Source organism: Schistocerca piceifrons, chromosome X, assembly GCF_021461385.2.
Source record: "Schistocerca piceifrons isolate TAMUIC-IGC-003096 chromosome X, iqSchPice1.1, whole genome shotgun sequence".
Lineage (NCBI taxonomy): Eukaryota > Metazoa > Arthropoda > Insecta > Orthoptera > Acrididae > Schistocerca > Schistocerca piceifrons.
In genome coordinates, this window is record NC_060149.1 from 465,395,298 (window position 1) to 465,413,215 (window position 17,918).

At 41.7% G+C, this 17,918-nt stretch overlaps 1 protein-coding gene across 6 annotated transcripts in view; it reads right to left on the bottom strand.

The window, feature by feature from the left end:
- Positions 1–17,918, bottom strand: part of LOC124721164 (single-stranded DNA-binding protein 3) — a 386,116-nt gene that overhangs the window by 284,971 nt on the left and 83,227 nt on the right. For all 6 annotated transcript variants that reach the window (XM_047245997.1, XM_047245995.1, XM_047245993.1 and 3 more), the window contains exon 3: positions 6,228–6,289. In XM_047245997.1, coding sequence (XP_047101953.1) covers positions 6,228–6,289 — 62 coding nt within the window. The remainder of the gene's footprint in view (positions 1–6,227; positions 6,290–17,918) is intronic.

Genomic DNA, 17,918 nt, shown 5'->3' on the forward strand with positions numbered 1-17,918 from the left:
GCCTGTTTCAGCTGCACTGTAGAAGTCGCAGTTTGTGAAGACCCATAGCAACTGGTTTAATTTTTAGGAGACCACAGGTATGATACATTAAAAGACACCTAGCGCACAGTATGACAGGAATCTTAAAATACTACTACGAATTTCGGAAGCATATGATGTCAAGTACCTTACTAAACACTTTCTAACACTAACCTATCTGCTTTATAAGCTCTATGCAAGGTTCCGACTTAACCTCTCGTCTGACAATAGTATGTGCATGTAGGAAAGTCTATGTTCAATCCAACATTACTGTTTACGAATATTTTAAGTACCCTGTTGCTGATCGCGATGAGAAATTTGCACCATAATTGATGATGGTGGTGGTGGTTTGTGGGCGCTCACCTGCACACCGTAACTACCTCTACATTGGAATAGTTCCCTTCAAAAACGACAAGTGAAAGCAGAAGGCAAAAAGCAGTGTCACTACCTATTTTTGAAATGCAGGGAGGTTATAACCATAGGGCGTCGATATATATTTGGAGATATTAGGGGAGGAAACAGGAAGAATATTTGCAACAGTCATCTAGCGTAATATCGGATACTATCGCACCGAACACCTGGGGATATATCTTCATTTAAGCTGTTAGAATCATTAGCTCCCTCTCTAATACGGTCGAGCAATCAATTATAAAACTACTTAAACTGTAATTCTTCATAACGCTCGGGAATGCAAAAATCCTATCGTCTAAGGATTATCACGAATCCTCGCATTAACGACCGTCAATCTACACATACTTACGGTACCAGTAAGCCCCACAATATTTTGAAATATCGAATTCACATGCATAAAACACCTTCAAACATCTGATTACTTTACAAATGAATTAAATCACTGTGTTACATATTTTACGTTAAGCATGTAAGCGAGAAAAAAACTAGGAAAGATTTAAAATTGTGCTCAAACATTTTTGTTGGAAGTTTTTAAGTGTTGTTATTCCCAAATCCTGAATGAATGAAACCGGGTATTTGCCCCCCGAAAGACAATTTCAAACCATAATACGTGTTATATTATGTTACACTTTTAACACAGAAACATACCTCTTAAGGAGCAGATTATAACAGTCTTTAATTTTTACATTCGGTCTATAAACTACGTGAAATATTGAAAATCTAATTTTTATTGCCCCTGGAAACCTTAAGGTACGGACCTGAAGCTGTTCTGGATTACGGAATAGTCGCTAAGTTATATAGAGGATGACTCGGAAGTGAAGTTACGGACTTTAAGGGATGATGGAGAAAGGTAAATGTATGAATATGAGGTAAGTGAATCTGGCTCGGAAACGACCGAGTCTGAAGTTATACGCGAAAATCGTTCTGATACTGCTGACATTAGAATACATGTACCGGTACTGTTGTAGCTAAGATTGTAGGGTACGCGACTTACAGAGATGGTAGTATGGGACGAAACAAGAGAAAATGGCTAGTAAACATGGGCTCTAGACTGCGTACCTTAACAGCTATGAGCAACTTTTTATCTTCGCTATGTGAAAAAAAATGGTTCAAACGGCTCTGAGCACTATGGGACTCAACTGCTGAGGTCATTAGTCCCCTAGAACTTAGAACTAGTTAAACCTAACTAACCTAAGGACATCACAAACATCCATGCCCGAGGCAGGATTCGAACCTGCGACCGTAGCGGTCTTGCGGTTCCAGACTGCAGCGCCTTTAACCGCACGGCCACTTCGGCCGGCGCGATGTGAAACATCTACTCTACCCAATAAGTGCCAATAGCTCTTAAGGTATCCATTTTGGAGCCCCTATTTAGTGGACATTTTGTTTCGGTCCATACCACCTCGCCCAAAAACAAGTAAACCGAAGAGTTTGCAGTACAGGAGCACCCTCTGTTGAGTTTGGTGACTGCCTGGGGAACGTGAGTGGTCTAAGCAGGGAAGTACAGAAGAAGTGGTGTTACAGTTGGGGATTTTTTTCGTGGTTAGGATGTGGTTCCCTCACTGTGCTTCAGAAAACGCGAAATGTGGAAAGATATGAACGCATTTTACAGCGTTGTATTCTGCATACAGTAGATGGACTGTTGGGAGAGTGACTGATTGTATCAGCATGACAATGCGCCCTGTCAAAGCAGCATCTCTGAGACAAAGGTTTGTGGGCAATAACATTCCTGAAATGAACTTGCTTGCCGTAAGTCCAGACTTGAACCCAATGGAACACCTTTGGGATGAGTCGACTTCGCTCCAGATCCCAGCGTCCAATATCACTACCTTCCCCGTTTCGGCTCTTTATGAATAATGAGCAGCCATTCCTCCAGAAACATCCAGATGCCTCATTGAAAGTGTCCGCTGCAGATTTCTAACCGTCACAGAGGCAAAGGGTCGACACATCCTAAATTAATGTACGGATACTTCTGGGCAGATAGCGTATTTGATTTGAAAGTACCAACATTTTGCTTGTAATTATAATCCTGCCAATTATTAACAGTACTGTCAAATAGAAGAGATGTAAGCATTGTGAAATTTTAAGTTAAATAAGATAATATTTAAAAGCGCAGGGTATGCATGATAAAGAAACAACATTTTTTTTCTAAAGAGACAATGCATAATATGATTTTCGATGTTAGGAAAGAATATGCATGATGACAGAAAGAAAAGCAGGATTTAAACATTTGATCAACTATAACTAGTGCAATACGCGTATACAAAAAGGTATAGTGTAGAACGTTATGTCGTCCACTGGTGGCGCTATTCTTCCGGCAGCAGAATGTTTACGTTGTTAGTCATTCGCATGGACTCGTCAGCGCGGTGTGGACGGGTAGTACAACACCTCGTTGCCGGTAAACTGAACGTTTACGGTCAACGGTGAGGACTCTACGGGTGCAGATAGGCCTTTAGTTAATGAGCAATTAAGTCCCCAGGAAGACAGGGCGCAAATTCCATATACCTGTTTTGCAACGATATGCGAAGAATTGCCCATTCATACAGCACACGTACCTATCGCCACTCATAGAGCGCACGCATCTCTCTCAACGAATCCAGGACAACTGCCTCGAGATACCTGCGCAACCCTTTCTCTTTCCTTGGAAATGCCATTTCTTCCAGTCGCCAATTACATTCCAACATTTACCTACAGCAAGGCTTAGAGGCCGTAATGTCACAGGATTTGACAACTCCGACTCCAGCCCGCATCCAGATTTCTACGATACCTTTTTTCCTTGTGTAGAGCTTTTGGTAAAGCGTATCATTACCCTTAGCTGTCAATTTTGTCGCTCAACAGTACATCTCCAGATTATCGCAAAAGCGTTTCCGGAGTTGGCGGTCTCTCTGCCGCGCGAGCAATGCACGTCATCAAAGATTACAGAGGCGCCCGCGATGCCCACTACTATAGCATTTGTGCATTTCCCAACGGGACTGCCCATCGCGCGCATATATTTATTAATAGCATTATCATTTGATTTCCTCTTTCTCAATCCAAACGGATTGCCAGCTCCATGTGTGCCTGCAGACGGGTGTATAGGTCTTCGCATATGACGCCTCTTTATCGCGAACAATAAAGTTCAATTGCTTCACGAATAGGTAAGGGTAGAAAACTATATTTGGTTAGCAAGCGTAGCGATGCTTCAGTTTCCATGGCATCCACTTTGAGCTTAGCATCAAAGGAAACAGTCCTTGCGCAACCATGTTCAGTGTTAACAGTCGACCATAAATGGACTGTGTAAATTTCCGCGCTTGCTGTGATATGAAATAATACAATTGTCGTGAGAGAAAAAACAGAATCGTTGTTGGCACAGAGGTGTAATGTCGGAAGATCAAGGGCCTGATACCTTCATTAAGCTTTGATAACACTCCGCTTACAACACACTCCTACAACCAGAAACTGTCGGTAGGCACTAGAATGTTACAGGAAGCTACTGCTGACCTTTATCACGATGGCACAACCAGAAAAATAATTTTCACTTAAAAATGGCATGTTCGAAGGATCATTCATGTTTGGATATTTTTTATTACTATCTCGCTTCGGAATAGTAACGCAGTGGGAGGTTTATAGTATTACAACACAACTCTACGAGACGCTTGCAACCACTGTAGTACAGGAAAGCGCAGTCCGGCACCTGAAAAATTTCCACGGACACAGAATTTTTATCTGAAATAAGATAAAGTTTACGGCACCAACCGATAAGAAGGCTACTAAAAAGCGCGAGCATGTTTCAGCATAGCTTATAAAACAAGCTCAGAGATAACGCTTTCTTGCGTGGGCTATCTGTCCATACTAATGACGGGCTTGCATGAAAAACAGCGCAAGTGGTTCAGAAAATTTAAAGACTTCAGGTAGTGTTTTTCCATCTTTGTTGTTTTCTTAATGCGTAGCCTCAATGCGCGTTGCATTAGTCAACATTGGGGCGAGAATATCTTAGTATTTTCGAAGAAAACTGCCAGTACTTTCCTCTGTTTCTCGCATTCAAACTAAACTATTCTAAACGCACGTAAAATATTTCGAATCCTGAAAGTTTCAGTTAAGTTTTTAGAATAATCCTTTGCTTTTGATGGGAATCTTATTTTTTTCCATCTCTATTAATGCATACGCTTTACTAAAGGGCCAAATCTCATTCCTCTGGACACGCTGAGTGCAGCAGTCGCTAACTTACAATCTCTAGGGGGTCTCCAGCTTATAATCCCCCTATTCTGATTGTTCCAGTATCCTGAGTATCAACTCAAGACTCATGAGTCACTTCTACAAGAACTAACGAGCGTATGGTCTGTACAACATTTTCAGAAGTTGTGATATTGCCTTGGACTCCGCAAAGTTAGGGTAAGTTTTCAGTAAGTTACTACCTGCCTACCAGGAATGACTTAGTATTCCCCGTGAAGGATTGTTCACAACCGAAAACTGCCAACTCTGCTTTTGTTTCCACATTATATATAATGTGGAAAGTGACATTATTAAATAAGAAGCAGTAATGCTACCTACTTAATATAAGACGAACTATGATTTAAAGGCGCGATTAATTGCTACGGTTTTCGAAAGACAGCATTGCCACTCGACGACGTAAACTAGTTGCCAACGTTGCACGGTATATCTAACAAATATTTTGTGAACGTACAAATTTCGGAACCCATGTTCAACTCCGAGCTTCGTTTGATAGTTATAGATGCAAAGAAATGGATACGGCTTTCAACTGGACCACGCCTCATACAGCACAAAGACTCTTCAAAACCAACTTTGGTTTCATGCCGTATTTAACACTTCAGAGTCAGATTCACGGAAACTGTATGCCCTCTAAGTCTAGAGTTGCCATACTTGTGTCTTGCCGCAAAGTCATTTTTTTTTTTTTTAGCAGAATAAAAGTAGTGGGCGAAATGAATCCGTCAGTACCCCATTCATAGAGTTCACTATTAATAGGGGCTTCCATTGTTTGATATTATCTAGACATCTTCAGAAAATGCTGTATCTTTATTGTTGGTTCGTTCTGAATCATTTTTCCTCCTTTCAGATTTTAAGAAAGCCTGTAACACATTAACACTTTGTTAAACGACACGGAAACGCGACAAATCTAATAAAAATACGACTACGTATACTTCGTTTCTTTCTAGTTATGTGAGCTATTTATTACTGTATAGGATTGACTTCTAAAACTCAAGATCTCATTCCCATATAACGACCCCAAAATTTATCGACCATGTTTTAGGATCCAGTTAATACCCGAATCGCTTCTGTGAAACTTTTAGTGAAACAGCGGAAGTAAATACAACTGACATGGTAACGCACTTGCTTCATTATTACAGTTCTTTGTAAAACTGCACTACAGCGAAAACAACTATGATCAATAGTCGAGTATGTTTCGTAATCTTTAGTTTGGGATGGACCCTTCCAGTCTTAGAGGACACAGACCATACACAGAAGCATTTATTTACTTAAATTATTTATTTATTTATATTCTAAATACCATCAGCATGTTGCTTCGCATGCATATCAAACCCCATGTTTCCAGAAGCGTGGTCTCTTTGGTTTCCAGATTAGATAGGAATTGGCTACACATCTAATGCTTATTCACTCATTGTTAACTGCAGTGCCAGTGGAGCACTAAGTATGCAGCCGATTGTTTCAGAATACGGTACTCGTTGACAAGAGCTCACCCCTATAGGAAACATGACATTTAATTGCCGCGAAGTTCTTAACCATGCTCCCACTTTTCAAATGCCGTAGACCTTACCGCTAATGAAGAAATATGTACTCACCACCACCACGAATGCAGAAACCCAGGAGGTTCGCCTAGCGTTATGTTTTTCTCCCATCGGATCTGGAAAACAAGAAGCGAGCGTTAGCAGGGGCCGCCAACCCACGCTCAAAACCTGTATTGATTTTTGCGGACGCGCAGTCCCTCGCCAGCTGGCTGTCTGCAGGGGTGCTGCCCCGGCCTCAGCTGCGCCAGTCACAACTGCGCTCGTACAAATACATCACTTACCACTGCCACTGGAAAGGTGTTGTCTGAACTGAGTGTTTATCAATTCTGTATTACGTATCATCCTACAAATTTTGAAAATGCTACAATAATTCAGAAGGTCATTAATTCTTTATCATGGCTTGACGAAGGCATATTTAAATACCTAGGAAAAATTTCGCTATTAAAAATTACTTGAAAGTCAAGCTCAGTTAAACAACATTGTATAATGTGAATGAAAAACACGAAGGCGAATCGCAGTTTTACATTTTATACAGACTGACGGAAAAAAAATTGAAACACATGCGACATAAACGAAAGTTGGTAGATGGATTTCTACCCATCAGGTTTGCTTTAAATACACGCGGAATCATCCATGCATTCAGTTGCTGTTTTTCATGCTCACTTTGATTGGATTGAACGTCGACCTGCTTCTCCGCAGTTTCGTGATACCACGGGGGTAGATTCCTATTGCTCCTGGTCTTAAGCGCCCCATAAACACTATAGTATTAACGATCCCTTTAAATGTTTACGAAATTTTACTTTTTACAGTAGACAGCGGGAAACATTTCCGATGTTTCTGCAGTTCTTTATGGGAAATCCTGTGTACGATTCATATTAACAGGGTGCCTTTGCTGGGTGAAAACCTTAAATGTAACTTAAATGACAGAATATCCTGTCACATAATTTCAAATTAACTGTCGTTAAATTCCTCTATTATTGCTCCAAGATGGTATTTGTAAATTCCTTTCAATACTGAGTTACTACCATGTGCGTTAGAGTGTCTTCTCCGTTTAAAAGCTGTGAACTCACTGTCAAATATATCATGGATTATGGAGTGAATCTATGATCAGACTGCTGCATCGTAACCCAGCATGAGCAATTGTTAGAACAAAAACGTGATTGGAAATTACGTTTTTCCTCATGTTTGTATCCTGCCCTTGACGAGCCGAAGAAACCGTTAACTTTGGAGCAATCCGATTTTCTCTACGAGTCATATTTGACTCCTGATTGCCATGGAAGGCATTTATTTCAAGGACGACGTGAGAACACTCAGTTCATCTGGGAAACGCGAAAACGTTGTTCTTAATGTTTGAAGGCGATATGAACTGCGGTCTGCCGGCCGAAGTGGCCGCGCGGTTCTGGCGCTGCAGTCTGGAGCCGCGAGACCGCTACGGTCGCAGGTTCGAATCCTGCCTCGGACATGGATGTGTGTGATGTCCTTAGGTTAGTTAGGTTTAACTAGTTCTAAGTTCTAGGGGACTAATGACCTCAGCAGTTGAGTCCCATAGTGCTCAGAGCCATTTGAACCATTTGAACTGCGGTCTGGTAAGTACAATCCAAGAAAGTTCATAAACGATGGCAAGCAAACATTCGCCCTGGTTTACTGGTGACATTCGTAGAATATTCCGAAATCAAAGATTACTACACTATCGCTAGGAGAGGGACTGCAGGGATGCTAACAAAAAAAGTTAATCTTAAGAAGGGCTATGCGTGAAGCATAGAATAGTTTTAAGTCAAATCCTGGGGAAAGATTTACCAGAAAATACTAGGAAATTCTGGTCATTCGTAAAGTCAATGAACAAATCCAAACCTTCCATTCAATATCTCGCGGATCCGTCCAGTGTCGAAACTGAGGACAGCACAAAGAAAACACGGATTTTCAATTCCTTATTAAAAATGTATTTACTAAAAGTATAGGCATACTAACCTACCAATGCTACACCGCCGCACACTTACAAATTGGCTATGGCGGCATCAGCATCCTTGGCAATAATAATTGAACTATTAGGGCAAGAGCCGGCCGTGGTGGCCGTGCGGTTCTGGCGCTGCAGTCCGGAACCGCGGGACTGCTACGGTCGCAGGTTCGAATCCTGCCTCGGGCATGGGTGTGTGTGATGTCCTTAGGTTAGTTAGGTTTAAGTAGTTCTAAGTTCTAGGGGACTTATGACCTAAGATGTTGAGTCCCATAGTGCTCAGAGCCATTAGGGCAAGACAACTGAAGACGACACAGATGGCAAAGAAGTATGTGAACTGTTTATTATTTCAAAGTAATCGCCGTAACTTACTGCATTTGTCCCGCTGTGAAGCAAGACGGTCAATGCCTTCACGGAAAAATGTTTGCGGTTGTCTGCAGAACTATGATTTTACTAATGCGCGCACCTCTTGGTCCCATGTAAATCACACCACAAATGTCTTCCTTCAGGCCTCCAGAAATATGGAAAACACATGGGGAGAGATTGGGACTGCATGGGGGATGTGTATGGGCTTCCCACCAAAATTTTTTAGTCAAAATAACAGGCACGCCAGTTCGAAGAAAGTCATTATGACTTTTTTCTTAGACTGCAGGGTCCTGCTGCTCATTGACTTTGTGAAACACTTAGAAAAAACAGAAGCGCGCCATTAAATCCAAACCGCCCACGAATGTTGACGGACGGCATTCTGTTGCAGGATAATGCCCGCGTATATGTTGTCAAGGCTGTCTCGAATACGCTGCAGAAGTTACACATCCTCCATGCAGTCCCGATCTCTCCTATTGCGTTTAACATATTGTTGGAGCCCTGAAGAAAGACATGGGTGGCCGTCAGTTTGCTTCGGACGAAGAGGTGCATGCCTGGGTACAATCATGGTTCCGTAGGCAACTGCAAACATTTTTCTATGAAGGCATTGACCGTCTTGCCTCACTTTGGGATAAATGTAATAGCAGTTATGGCAATTACTTTTGACATAAGTTTGCTTCTTTTTTTCCGTATGTCTTGTTTTCATTTGATTGCACCTAACTGATAAAGGGAACAAGTCACTTGGACTTGAAGGAATTCCAATTTGATTTTACATACAATACTCCATGGGACCAGCTCCTTTGCTAGCCCATAGTTACAATCAGTGTGACTGGAGACTCTTCTCCAGGTCATTCTTGTACACAAAAAGGGCAATAGATAGGATGCACAAAATTTTAAATCAACACTGGTAACGTCCTTCTGTTGCTGGATTATAGAGCAGGCACACTATCAGATCAAAGGTATCCGGACACCCAAATGTAATGCTGAACTGACCATTCAGTATCACGAAAGGGGAACCCACCAGTATGAAAGGAGACAGGGAGAAATGTGTGTTAACAGTAGAGAAGCAATAACAGCAGAATGATCTGTCAGGAGAGCTCAGTGACTTCGAACGTAGACAAGTCATTGAATGTCACTTATGTAAGAAATCCGTCAGGGACATGTCAACCCTTCTAAAGCTGCCCATGTCTACTGTTAGTGACGTGATTGTGAGGTGGAAACGCTAAGGAATGACCACGGTTTAACCAGGACCACGAAGATGTTATGTAATGATGGACAGGGGCCATCTAGTATTGCAGAATGTGTTGTAAAAAATCAAAAGAAATTAGTGGAAGGAATCACGCTTGAGTTCCAAAGTGCTACCAGCAGTCCAGCTAGCACAATGAATGCGTAGGGAGTTAACGCTACATGCAGAAGGATATGAACACATTTTACAAAAGAGTGTACTGTGTACTGCAGAGTAACAGTTCAGAGATGATGACTGACTGTATCAGTCTGACACTGCACCCTGTCGAAACAGGGTCTGTGTGGCAGTTATTTGTGGACAGTAATATTCCTGAAACAGACTGGCTTGCCGAGAGTCCCAACCTGAGCCCAATGGAACACCTTTGGGATGAGTCAGAATGTCAACTTGAATCCTGGTCCTAGCGTCCAATATCACTACCTTCTCTGGTTTTGGCTCTTGAAGGATGGAAGGATAGTCATCCCTCCAGTGATATTTAGACACTTCACTGCCTGTGTCCCCAGCAGACTTCCAGCCGTCAAAGGTGAAGGGTAGGCACACACCATATTAATGTCCACTAATTGGGTGACCAGGCACTGTTAATCACATAGGGCAAACACAAAAATTATTATGATGCTCAAAGAAAACGAGTACATCTCAGAGAATTGGCACAAATTTAGAAAAACAGTTATGTGCAACACAGCTTGTTCCATTCATGGAGGTCACCTTGAAAACAACATACACAGGTGAAAAAAAATAGGTTTCTTCTCTTCAGATTTTAGTACCACATCGTAAAAAATCTTCAGCTAGTAACCAGGATACGATTGCATGAAGTATCTTCACAAAAATATGATTGGCTGGAGGAATATTTCACTAAACAAGTCCAGTACATTGTACTGGTCAGTGAATGTTCCACAGAGAATAAAGTACAATTGAGTGTCCCTAAAGAAAGAATATTGTTAGTTCTAATATTTTCAATATCTGTAAATCATTTAACCAACAGCACTGTAAGTTTGTTTGCCAATGATGCAGTAGTGGATAGCAAGCACTATCACTGGAAGATCCTATGGAACTGCAGGAAGACCCTGACAAGAATTCCACTTCATGTAATGTCTGGCAGCTGACCTCAACTGTGCGTAAATTTTACATAATGTCTGTAATAAAGTGAAAGAGCAGTGTAATATCTAATTACACGGTTAGTGGTGAACACCTTTATCCCTTCACATTATGAAGTATTAATGGTAATATTAAGAAACAATATGAAGAGGGACAATCACGTGAAAACTATTAGGGAGGTCAAATGAAAGACATAGATTCGTTGGAAGGATTTAGGTGAAGTATGGCACATCAAATAGAAATTGCTTTAGTGCAGACAATTCTTGAGTAGTGTTGCTGTGTTTGGTGTCCATCTGAAGCAAGTATGTCAGCACATACCAAAAAAATTCAGAGGCACACTTATATAATCCTAACAGCTCAGTATGGCTCATATTATAGTGTAACCATAATGCTTGGAGAGCTTAATTGGGCAGCTTTGGAATAAAGATGAAACAGTTCTCACAAAACCCTTTTGGGTAAATTTAGAGAACTTGTATGTGAAGATAACTGTTCAACCATTATGCTGGCACCAACTTATATCTCTTAGGGATCATGAGGAAGAGGTGAGAGAGATTACAGCCTGAACAGAGGCATTTACAAAGACATTTTCACCTCACTCAATACAGGAATGGAATAGGAAGGTGTGGAAGATCACAGTGCTCTAACGATGTCTGTAACTCTCATCGATACCACAGAAGATAGTGATGTCTCACTGCATACTGCAATAATGAATGGGAGTTGCTGGTGAAGCCACAACCTGTCTCCCAGCTCCACAGTGCTACCACAGAGGCCGATATACAGCTAAGCAGAGAAAGGCTAAGCTCAGTTTGTAATGTCTGGTCAAGAAGACTACATCTATTTAGGACCCAAGTTACTCATGCCTTGGATTGAACTGTCACTGTAAACTTTGCACTTCCAGAGAAGAGTTAAGTAAATGTGCATATCAAGTGCTGCTTTAATATCCAAAGACAGTTACAAATATTCAGCACATGCCTTTGGAAATGGATTTTATTAAGTTAAGTAAATAAAGTGAACTAATATTTCATATGTTGTAGTTACACACCACAGTCTCCCATACCAATCAAAGAAACCACAGTTATACTGGACGATTGCAGTTTCAACAGGACATAACAGAAAGAAAATTTATAGTTCTGGTATGATGTAGCCTTCACTTTGCACTGTACAGTGGATTGCAGAGTATTCATTTAGATTTAGATGTATTAGGAAGTTTAATATACGTGCATGAAAAATTAAAGGAATAGTAGTGAATTTTTCCCAAGATTTGTGTGCGGCGTTTAAGATATCAGTAACTATTGTAAGGAAGGTATTTCTACTACTATTTCCATAGATCAATGAATATAACAGAAATACACACAGGCCTAACACATGTTATCAGCATAACAAAAGCAGCCACTTTGTATCTGCGGTGACAAAGTATCTATTGTTGCCTGTAGTATTTCGGGTATAATTCATTGTGACAAATTAATTTGTTACACCCCTACAGAGATAAATGACAGGAACGATGACACTTAATACAGAGGCCTCAGCCTAAACTTTACTATAGATACAACAAGGTGCAGAACTAGAGATTATTGAAGACTGACAGCTTTAAAAGGAAATCTGTGTTGTTTACATTTAACAACAGTGGTGAGGCATATCAACTTGTTTGCATCAAAAAACTTACTGAGAAACAATATGACCTAGATTAATTGCATTTTCTCTGATAAAAAAAAAATCAGCCTCAAGCAAAAGTAATAAAAACACAAAACCCTATACTGCACCCATCATCATAGAGCCACGGCGATACAGTTGGCAGACACACATTTAATACTCTCCTTGTTATCCAGCAACAATGCGCTCTGCACAAGCCAGGGACAATCTGTAAAAAAAGTAACAAGCCAAAAAAACTCTTCTTCATACAGTGTTCAGTACTAACACCTTCACAAGTCTAATAGACACTTGTCCCACAGTAGCTAGGCAGTTTGACCAGGCTGCATTGATGCCATTTCTGATGTTTTGTGCATCATTTCAGATATTTTCAGCTGAGTTGAAGTCCTGTGAGTTTGCAGGCCAGGCCAGGTCTGCGACTGCTCCTCAATGTTCTTCATGCAAATGCTTCCAGTACAGAGAATGAAGGAGTTGTAATTTTTGGCTACAGAGCAGGTAATGCCTTGATCCCCATTAAGATGACAGACAAATGCAAACATTTGATATTCTAGCTGCCAGTAACACCACTCCAAGAACTCATTGATAAAGTTGTCAACCGCTTCTTCTCAACCTGGTGGATCCAGGGTTGTTTGTGTAGCAGTGTTAATCTTTGGGCTTTGCCTACAGCTGTGTTTTTTATGTCTTTACGTGTATGTGGATTGGACTTCTCTTTGTGATACTGTTATCAGTGTGCAGTTTCTCTGTTTTGGATTTGCTCCTTCCTTTCAAAGTGCCTCATCTCGTAATTGATGATGGGTCTGATGCTTGCGTGGTGGATGTGGGGGGCCAAAACTGATCAACAGTGTTGACTTCTGGTTGATGAGCAAAACTAATGCTCTAATGTGTTACATTGTTTTCTTATGGATGTCAAAGTGATTCTTTCATGTGAGCTTCCACTCAAGGATGACTCCCCCTAGGTCTTTTGTTGATAGTACATAGGATATGCTTGTTGAAGATGTCAGTGGTGTTGAAGTCTGTTTGGTGTCTTCTGATAAAGATCACCCCTCTTTGCTCTTCGTAGCATTGAAAGCTATTCACCATGCTGCAGTCTACTGCTGTTATGTCCTGGTAAGCTTTCTGCAGTCTTGTGTGTACAACAGTTAGCCAAAAACTTGTGGTGGTGAGCACCGTATCAGCAGCATACACTGTTTTGCTGATCCTCTGAGATGTGGGGTTTCTATTGTATGAAATGTACAGAATGGGAGCAAGGACACTTCCCTGTGATAACTCAGCATGGATATATATATATATATATATATATATATATATATATATATATATATATATATATATATATAAAGATGATGTGACTTACCAAATGAAAGTGCTGGCAGGTCGACAGAAACACAAACATACACACAATATATATATATATATATATATATATATATATATATATATATATATATATATATATATATATATATATATATATATATATAAAGATGATGTGACTTACCAAATGAAAGTGCTGGCAGGTCGACAGAAACACAAACATACACACAAAATTCAAGCTTTCGCAACAAACTGTTGCCTCATCAGGAAAGAGGGAAGGAGAGGGAAAGACGAAAGGATGTGGGTTTTAAGGGAGAGGGTAAGGAGCCATTCCAATCCCGGGAGCGGAAAGACTTACCTTAGGGGGAAAAAAGGACGGGTATACACTCGCACACACACACATATCCATCCACACATTATAACTATATAAATAATGTGTGTGTGGGGGGGGGGGGCGTGCGCACGCTTATGCATTGACACATTGACACTCCATCCCCTACACGGGCAATGAAGGTATGATGACATAAATAGCTGGAGGCGAGCAAGACTTACAATTAGTAGGGGGAGAGCTCCGACTGAACACCTTGAAAGCATGCCACGGTGCCAAACACTGTCAAATGCTTTTGATACATCCCACTGAAGTATTCCATGTTGGCAAAAGCAAGTATCACATTCTGTCCTGGGAGCGATGTCTTCTTCTAGGTTCTTGTTTGCAAGGATGACTGATACACTGTCTTTGATCAGATGGAGATGTCGCTGATTGGTAGTTGCTGAGTTGTTGAGTGAGTGTGGTGAAGGCTCATGGGGCAGAATCATTACGTGCTGTAGCTGCCTGGTCAGTGAAAACAAGAAAGAATATCTTCTCAGATACTTTACTCAGTGTTACAGTGTAAAGCCAGTGTTAGCACACCTGTTAGTAATGATAGGGAAGAGATGGCTGTGATGAGAGGTCAACCAATCTCACACTGGCAGACCTGCCTCCAAGACGACAACGTGACAGCAGTGGCCCCTAGTTGAAGAGGACATAAGTGCCCCACTCAACTGGTGGACCCCACTTTGATAGCAACTTCAATGTTAGCCACTTCGTTAGCACATGCATCATGACCTCTATCAATATTACTCTCTACATAGCACAGACTCATATTTATTCTGAAGAAGACTGATTGTTTTGTACGTCGCCCTTTGTTTGTGACACATCTATCAAAGGTAAGTAATTGTATCTTGTCTCATTGTAATAAAACTCATTAATACGAGTTGATTGTCTAGTGCACAGAGTATGCAGGATTCTTATAGCAAAACACTCAGCGTGGGTAGCAGGTTTACTTATTGGTACTCACAGTTAGCTGGTTCTGACTGTTCTTTGCTTGTGTTAGGTACAAACATGCTTCGATGCGTCTATGTACTGCTTCTGCAAGATAATAATGTTGAAGAGTCTGGTAAGGCAAGCAACAGTTACTTCAGGGAGTTACTTGAGAGTTCGGCCATTAATTTTGTCGCATCCTGCTGCCTTGGTTGTCGGTAGAAGACATAAGTGGGAAGTCATCTCACATTCTGTCATGGGAGCAATGTCTTCTATTTCTTGTCTGCAAGGAAGTCTGATACACTGTCTTTGATCAAACAGAGATGTTGCTAGTTGACAGGCTGATTGAGGGGTTGAACATTGCTCTCAAAGGCTTCTGCCAAAGTATTTGCCTTGTTTGCTTGTGTGTCTGCTGGTCAGCAGGGTGTGGTAAATGGTGGAAGTCTGTCTGGTGAACGCTCTATGATCCAAGATGGACTGTCAGGTTCCAGGATGTAAACTTTTCTTCCATCTTCTAGCAAGAGCGGTTTCTGCTACAGAAGATTTATGTGCCACTTGGTGGCTGGGTGAAGAGTCTTGTGCTACTCCCTGCATAGATGATTTCGTTTCCTGATGAGAAGGATTACCACAGGACATAGAGCTGGAGTAGTAATACTGGGAATGTAGTTCAGCAGAGTGGTGAGTTGGAGACAGTCGATTACCATATTGTTATTGTTGACTGCATCTTCCAAATTAGTGTCATCAATTAGCACTGCAGCAATACTTCTGGAGACATGTTCTCAGAAGTGATTTCAGTTTGTCTTCCTGGTCTTAAGATGTGGGTGTCGAGGTAGGCTCCATCATCGAACTGGAGGCCACCGAAAGATGGCCTGACGGGAATTTGTGGACAATGTTGGTGTCTAGAAGTCAATTGATGCTCTTAAGGATGGTTATGTCAAGGATATCCAGATGACTATAAGAGATGGTACATTCATCTGGCCTGAACACTTGAGCATGACGTCACTTTGTAGCTCACTGTAGTCTTCGTACACCAGAGTTAGTGATGTGGGAATTTCATTCCTGGTTCTTGGCACTGAAGTCTCCAGCAATAAAGACCTTGCCCCGAAGTTGCAGAAGGGCATTTGCACCGTTGACTGTCACTTGTCCCTTTGGCACTCTACAAACTGCGACAAAGGTAACTACCATTGGGTGGTTTCTATTATGACAGAACTGACCTTTATAATATCAGTTGTGGTGAAGTAACATTGTGATTAAGTATGAATTCTTTCACACAGATCGCCATTCCTCCACCATGCGTAAGTCTGTTATTCCTGTAGTGTGCATAGTTGACAATATTTACTGTTAGCTCAGGCTTCAGATTGGTTTCGATGACTAAACAGACAGATTTCAATCTGATGGTGGGGCAGGAAACTGAAGTTCAGGACGGGAGGGAAGAGACTGTTTCCATCCCACATCACTGTGTGTAGATGCTGCAGTCTTCTAAAGTCGGCCATGTTTGAGGTGCGTCTCCTCTTATATCGGTGCAGTGCTGCATCTGATGGCAGCTTGGTTGTTGGCCAAAATGACGTTTGGCACATTGTCCACGATCGTAGCTACAGCTTATAGCATTTCGTTCATTGTTCAGATGTCCTGAGGAGGGCGGCGAGTTCTGTTGCTGGCTGGTAAGCAGTGGGTTGGCATGCTTCAAGCCAGTTTACAGATGGTGGTGCAAGCTCTTCTAGTTTTACAGGAGCTGCTGTAGGCGTGCTTGTGGTGATGGTGGCTGATGCACAAGCTGTTCCTGTATATCAGTGAAGTGAAGATCGTCCCTCATGGTGAGGACGTGTTGCTGCGCTGGCTGACGCACAGATGTGGTAGGTGTGGCAAATGCAGTTTGGTCCATTCTGGACTGGTTTCTTCTAAAAGTCCTCGCCTGGTGCATCTTCTGCGTTAGTGGTTTGAGTTCTCACTGGCCACAGCGTGTGTTTCTGTGAATCTAGCATCCTCTGCAGCTTGTGGGACAGATTTGTTGAAGTGCATATTTCGCTGGTTTGTCTCTATGTGCACTGTCTACTGTGTTCTGTTGTCACTGAGGAGGAAAGCCAGGAGTGGAATCTTCCGTTCGAGCCACGCATCATCATTCACTACACTTTGGTAGTGACAAAACCGATGTCTTCAAGGACTGCCCTGACCGTGTCTTCTGTCGTCTTTATCTGGGTTTCTCGAAGATCAACTCTTCACATCTTGGGTTTTAACTATGGGAACATTAAACACCATATATTCATCGTCCCAACCATGTTGATAACATCAATACAGTCCGTCCCAGTGATAAGCCTAAGCTTCAAGCTGTCCCCTCCAGTGTTTTGCTGTTAAGTCCGACTTACAGATGGCTTACCCTGTTGTACAAGACTCTGTATTCTTCTGGAAACTCAGTACAACTGGTGGCAGGTTCTGTCTAGCACTGGGTGGTTTTTCTTCTTCTTCTTCTTCTTCTTATTGTTTACAACTTGCTTCTTTTGCTGGTGCTTCACAGTCATCTACAGCTACGAAAGTGTTTGTTGCCTCCACTGGATGAGCGAGTTTTTTTTTTTTTTTTCGTGGTGGCCTTACGAAAGCTCCGTCGCTAGCCGTCGAAGAACGTTGTACTCCAGTTGTTGTGGTTACTGCTGGTAGTTTTCTTCCACTAGCTGGAGCAGAAGCTTCTATTTCCATGACTTCATTGGAAGAATCCAAGTTTAAAACCATATTGTCGTCCGTGTGCAAATGCCGGAATGTCACCAAATCGTGATCCTCCTTACTTTTCCCGGTCGTCGTCGTAGCAAGCCCCGCCGGACGGCGACCGGCAGACTA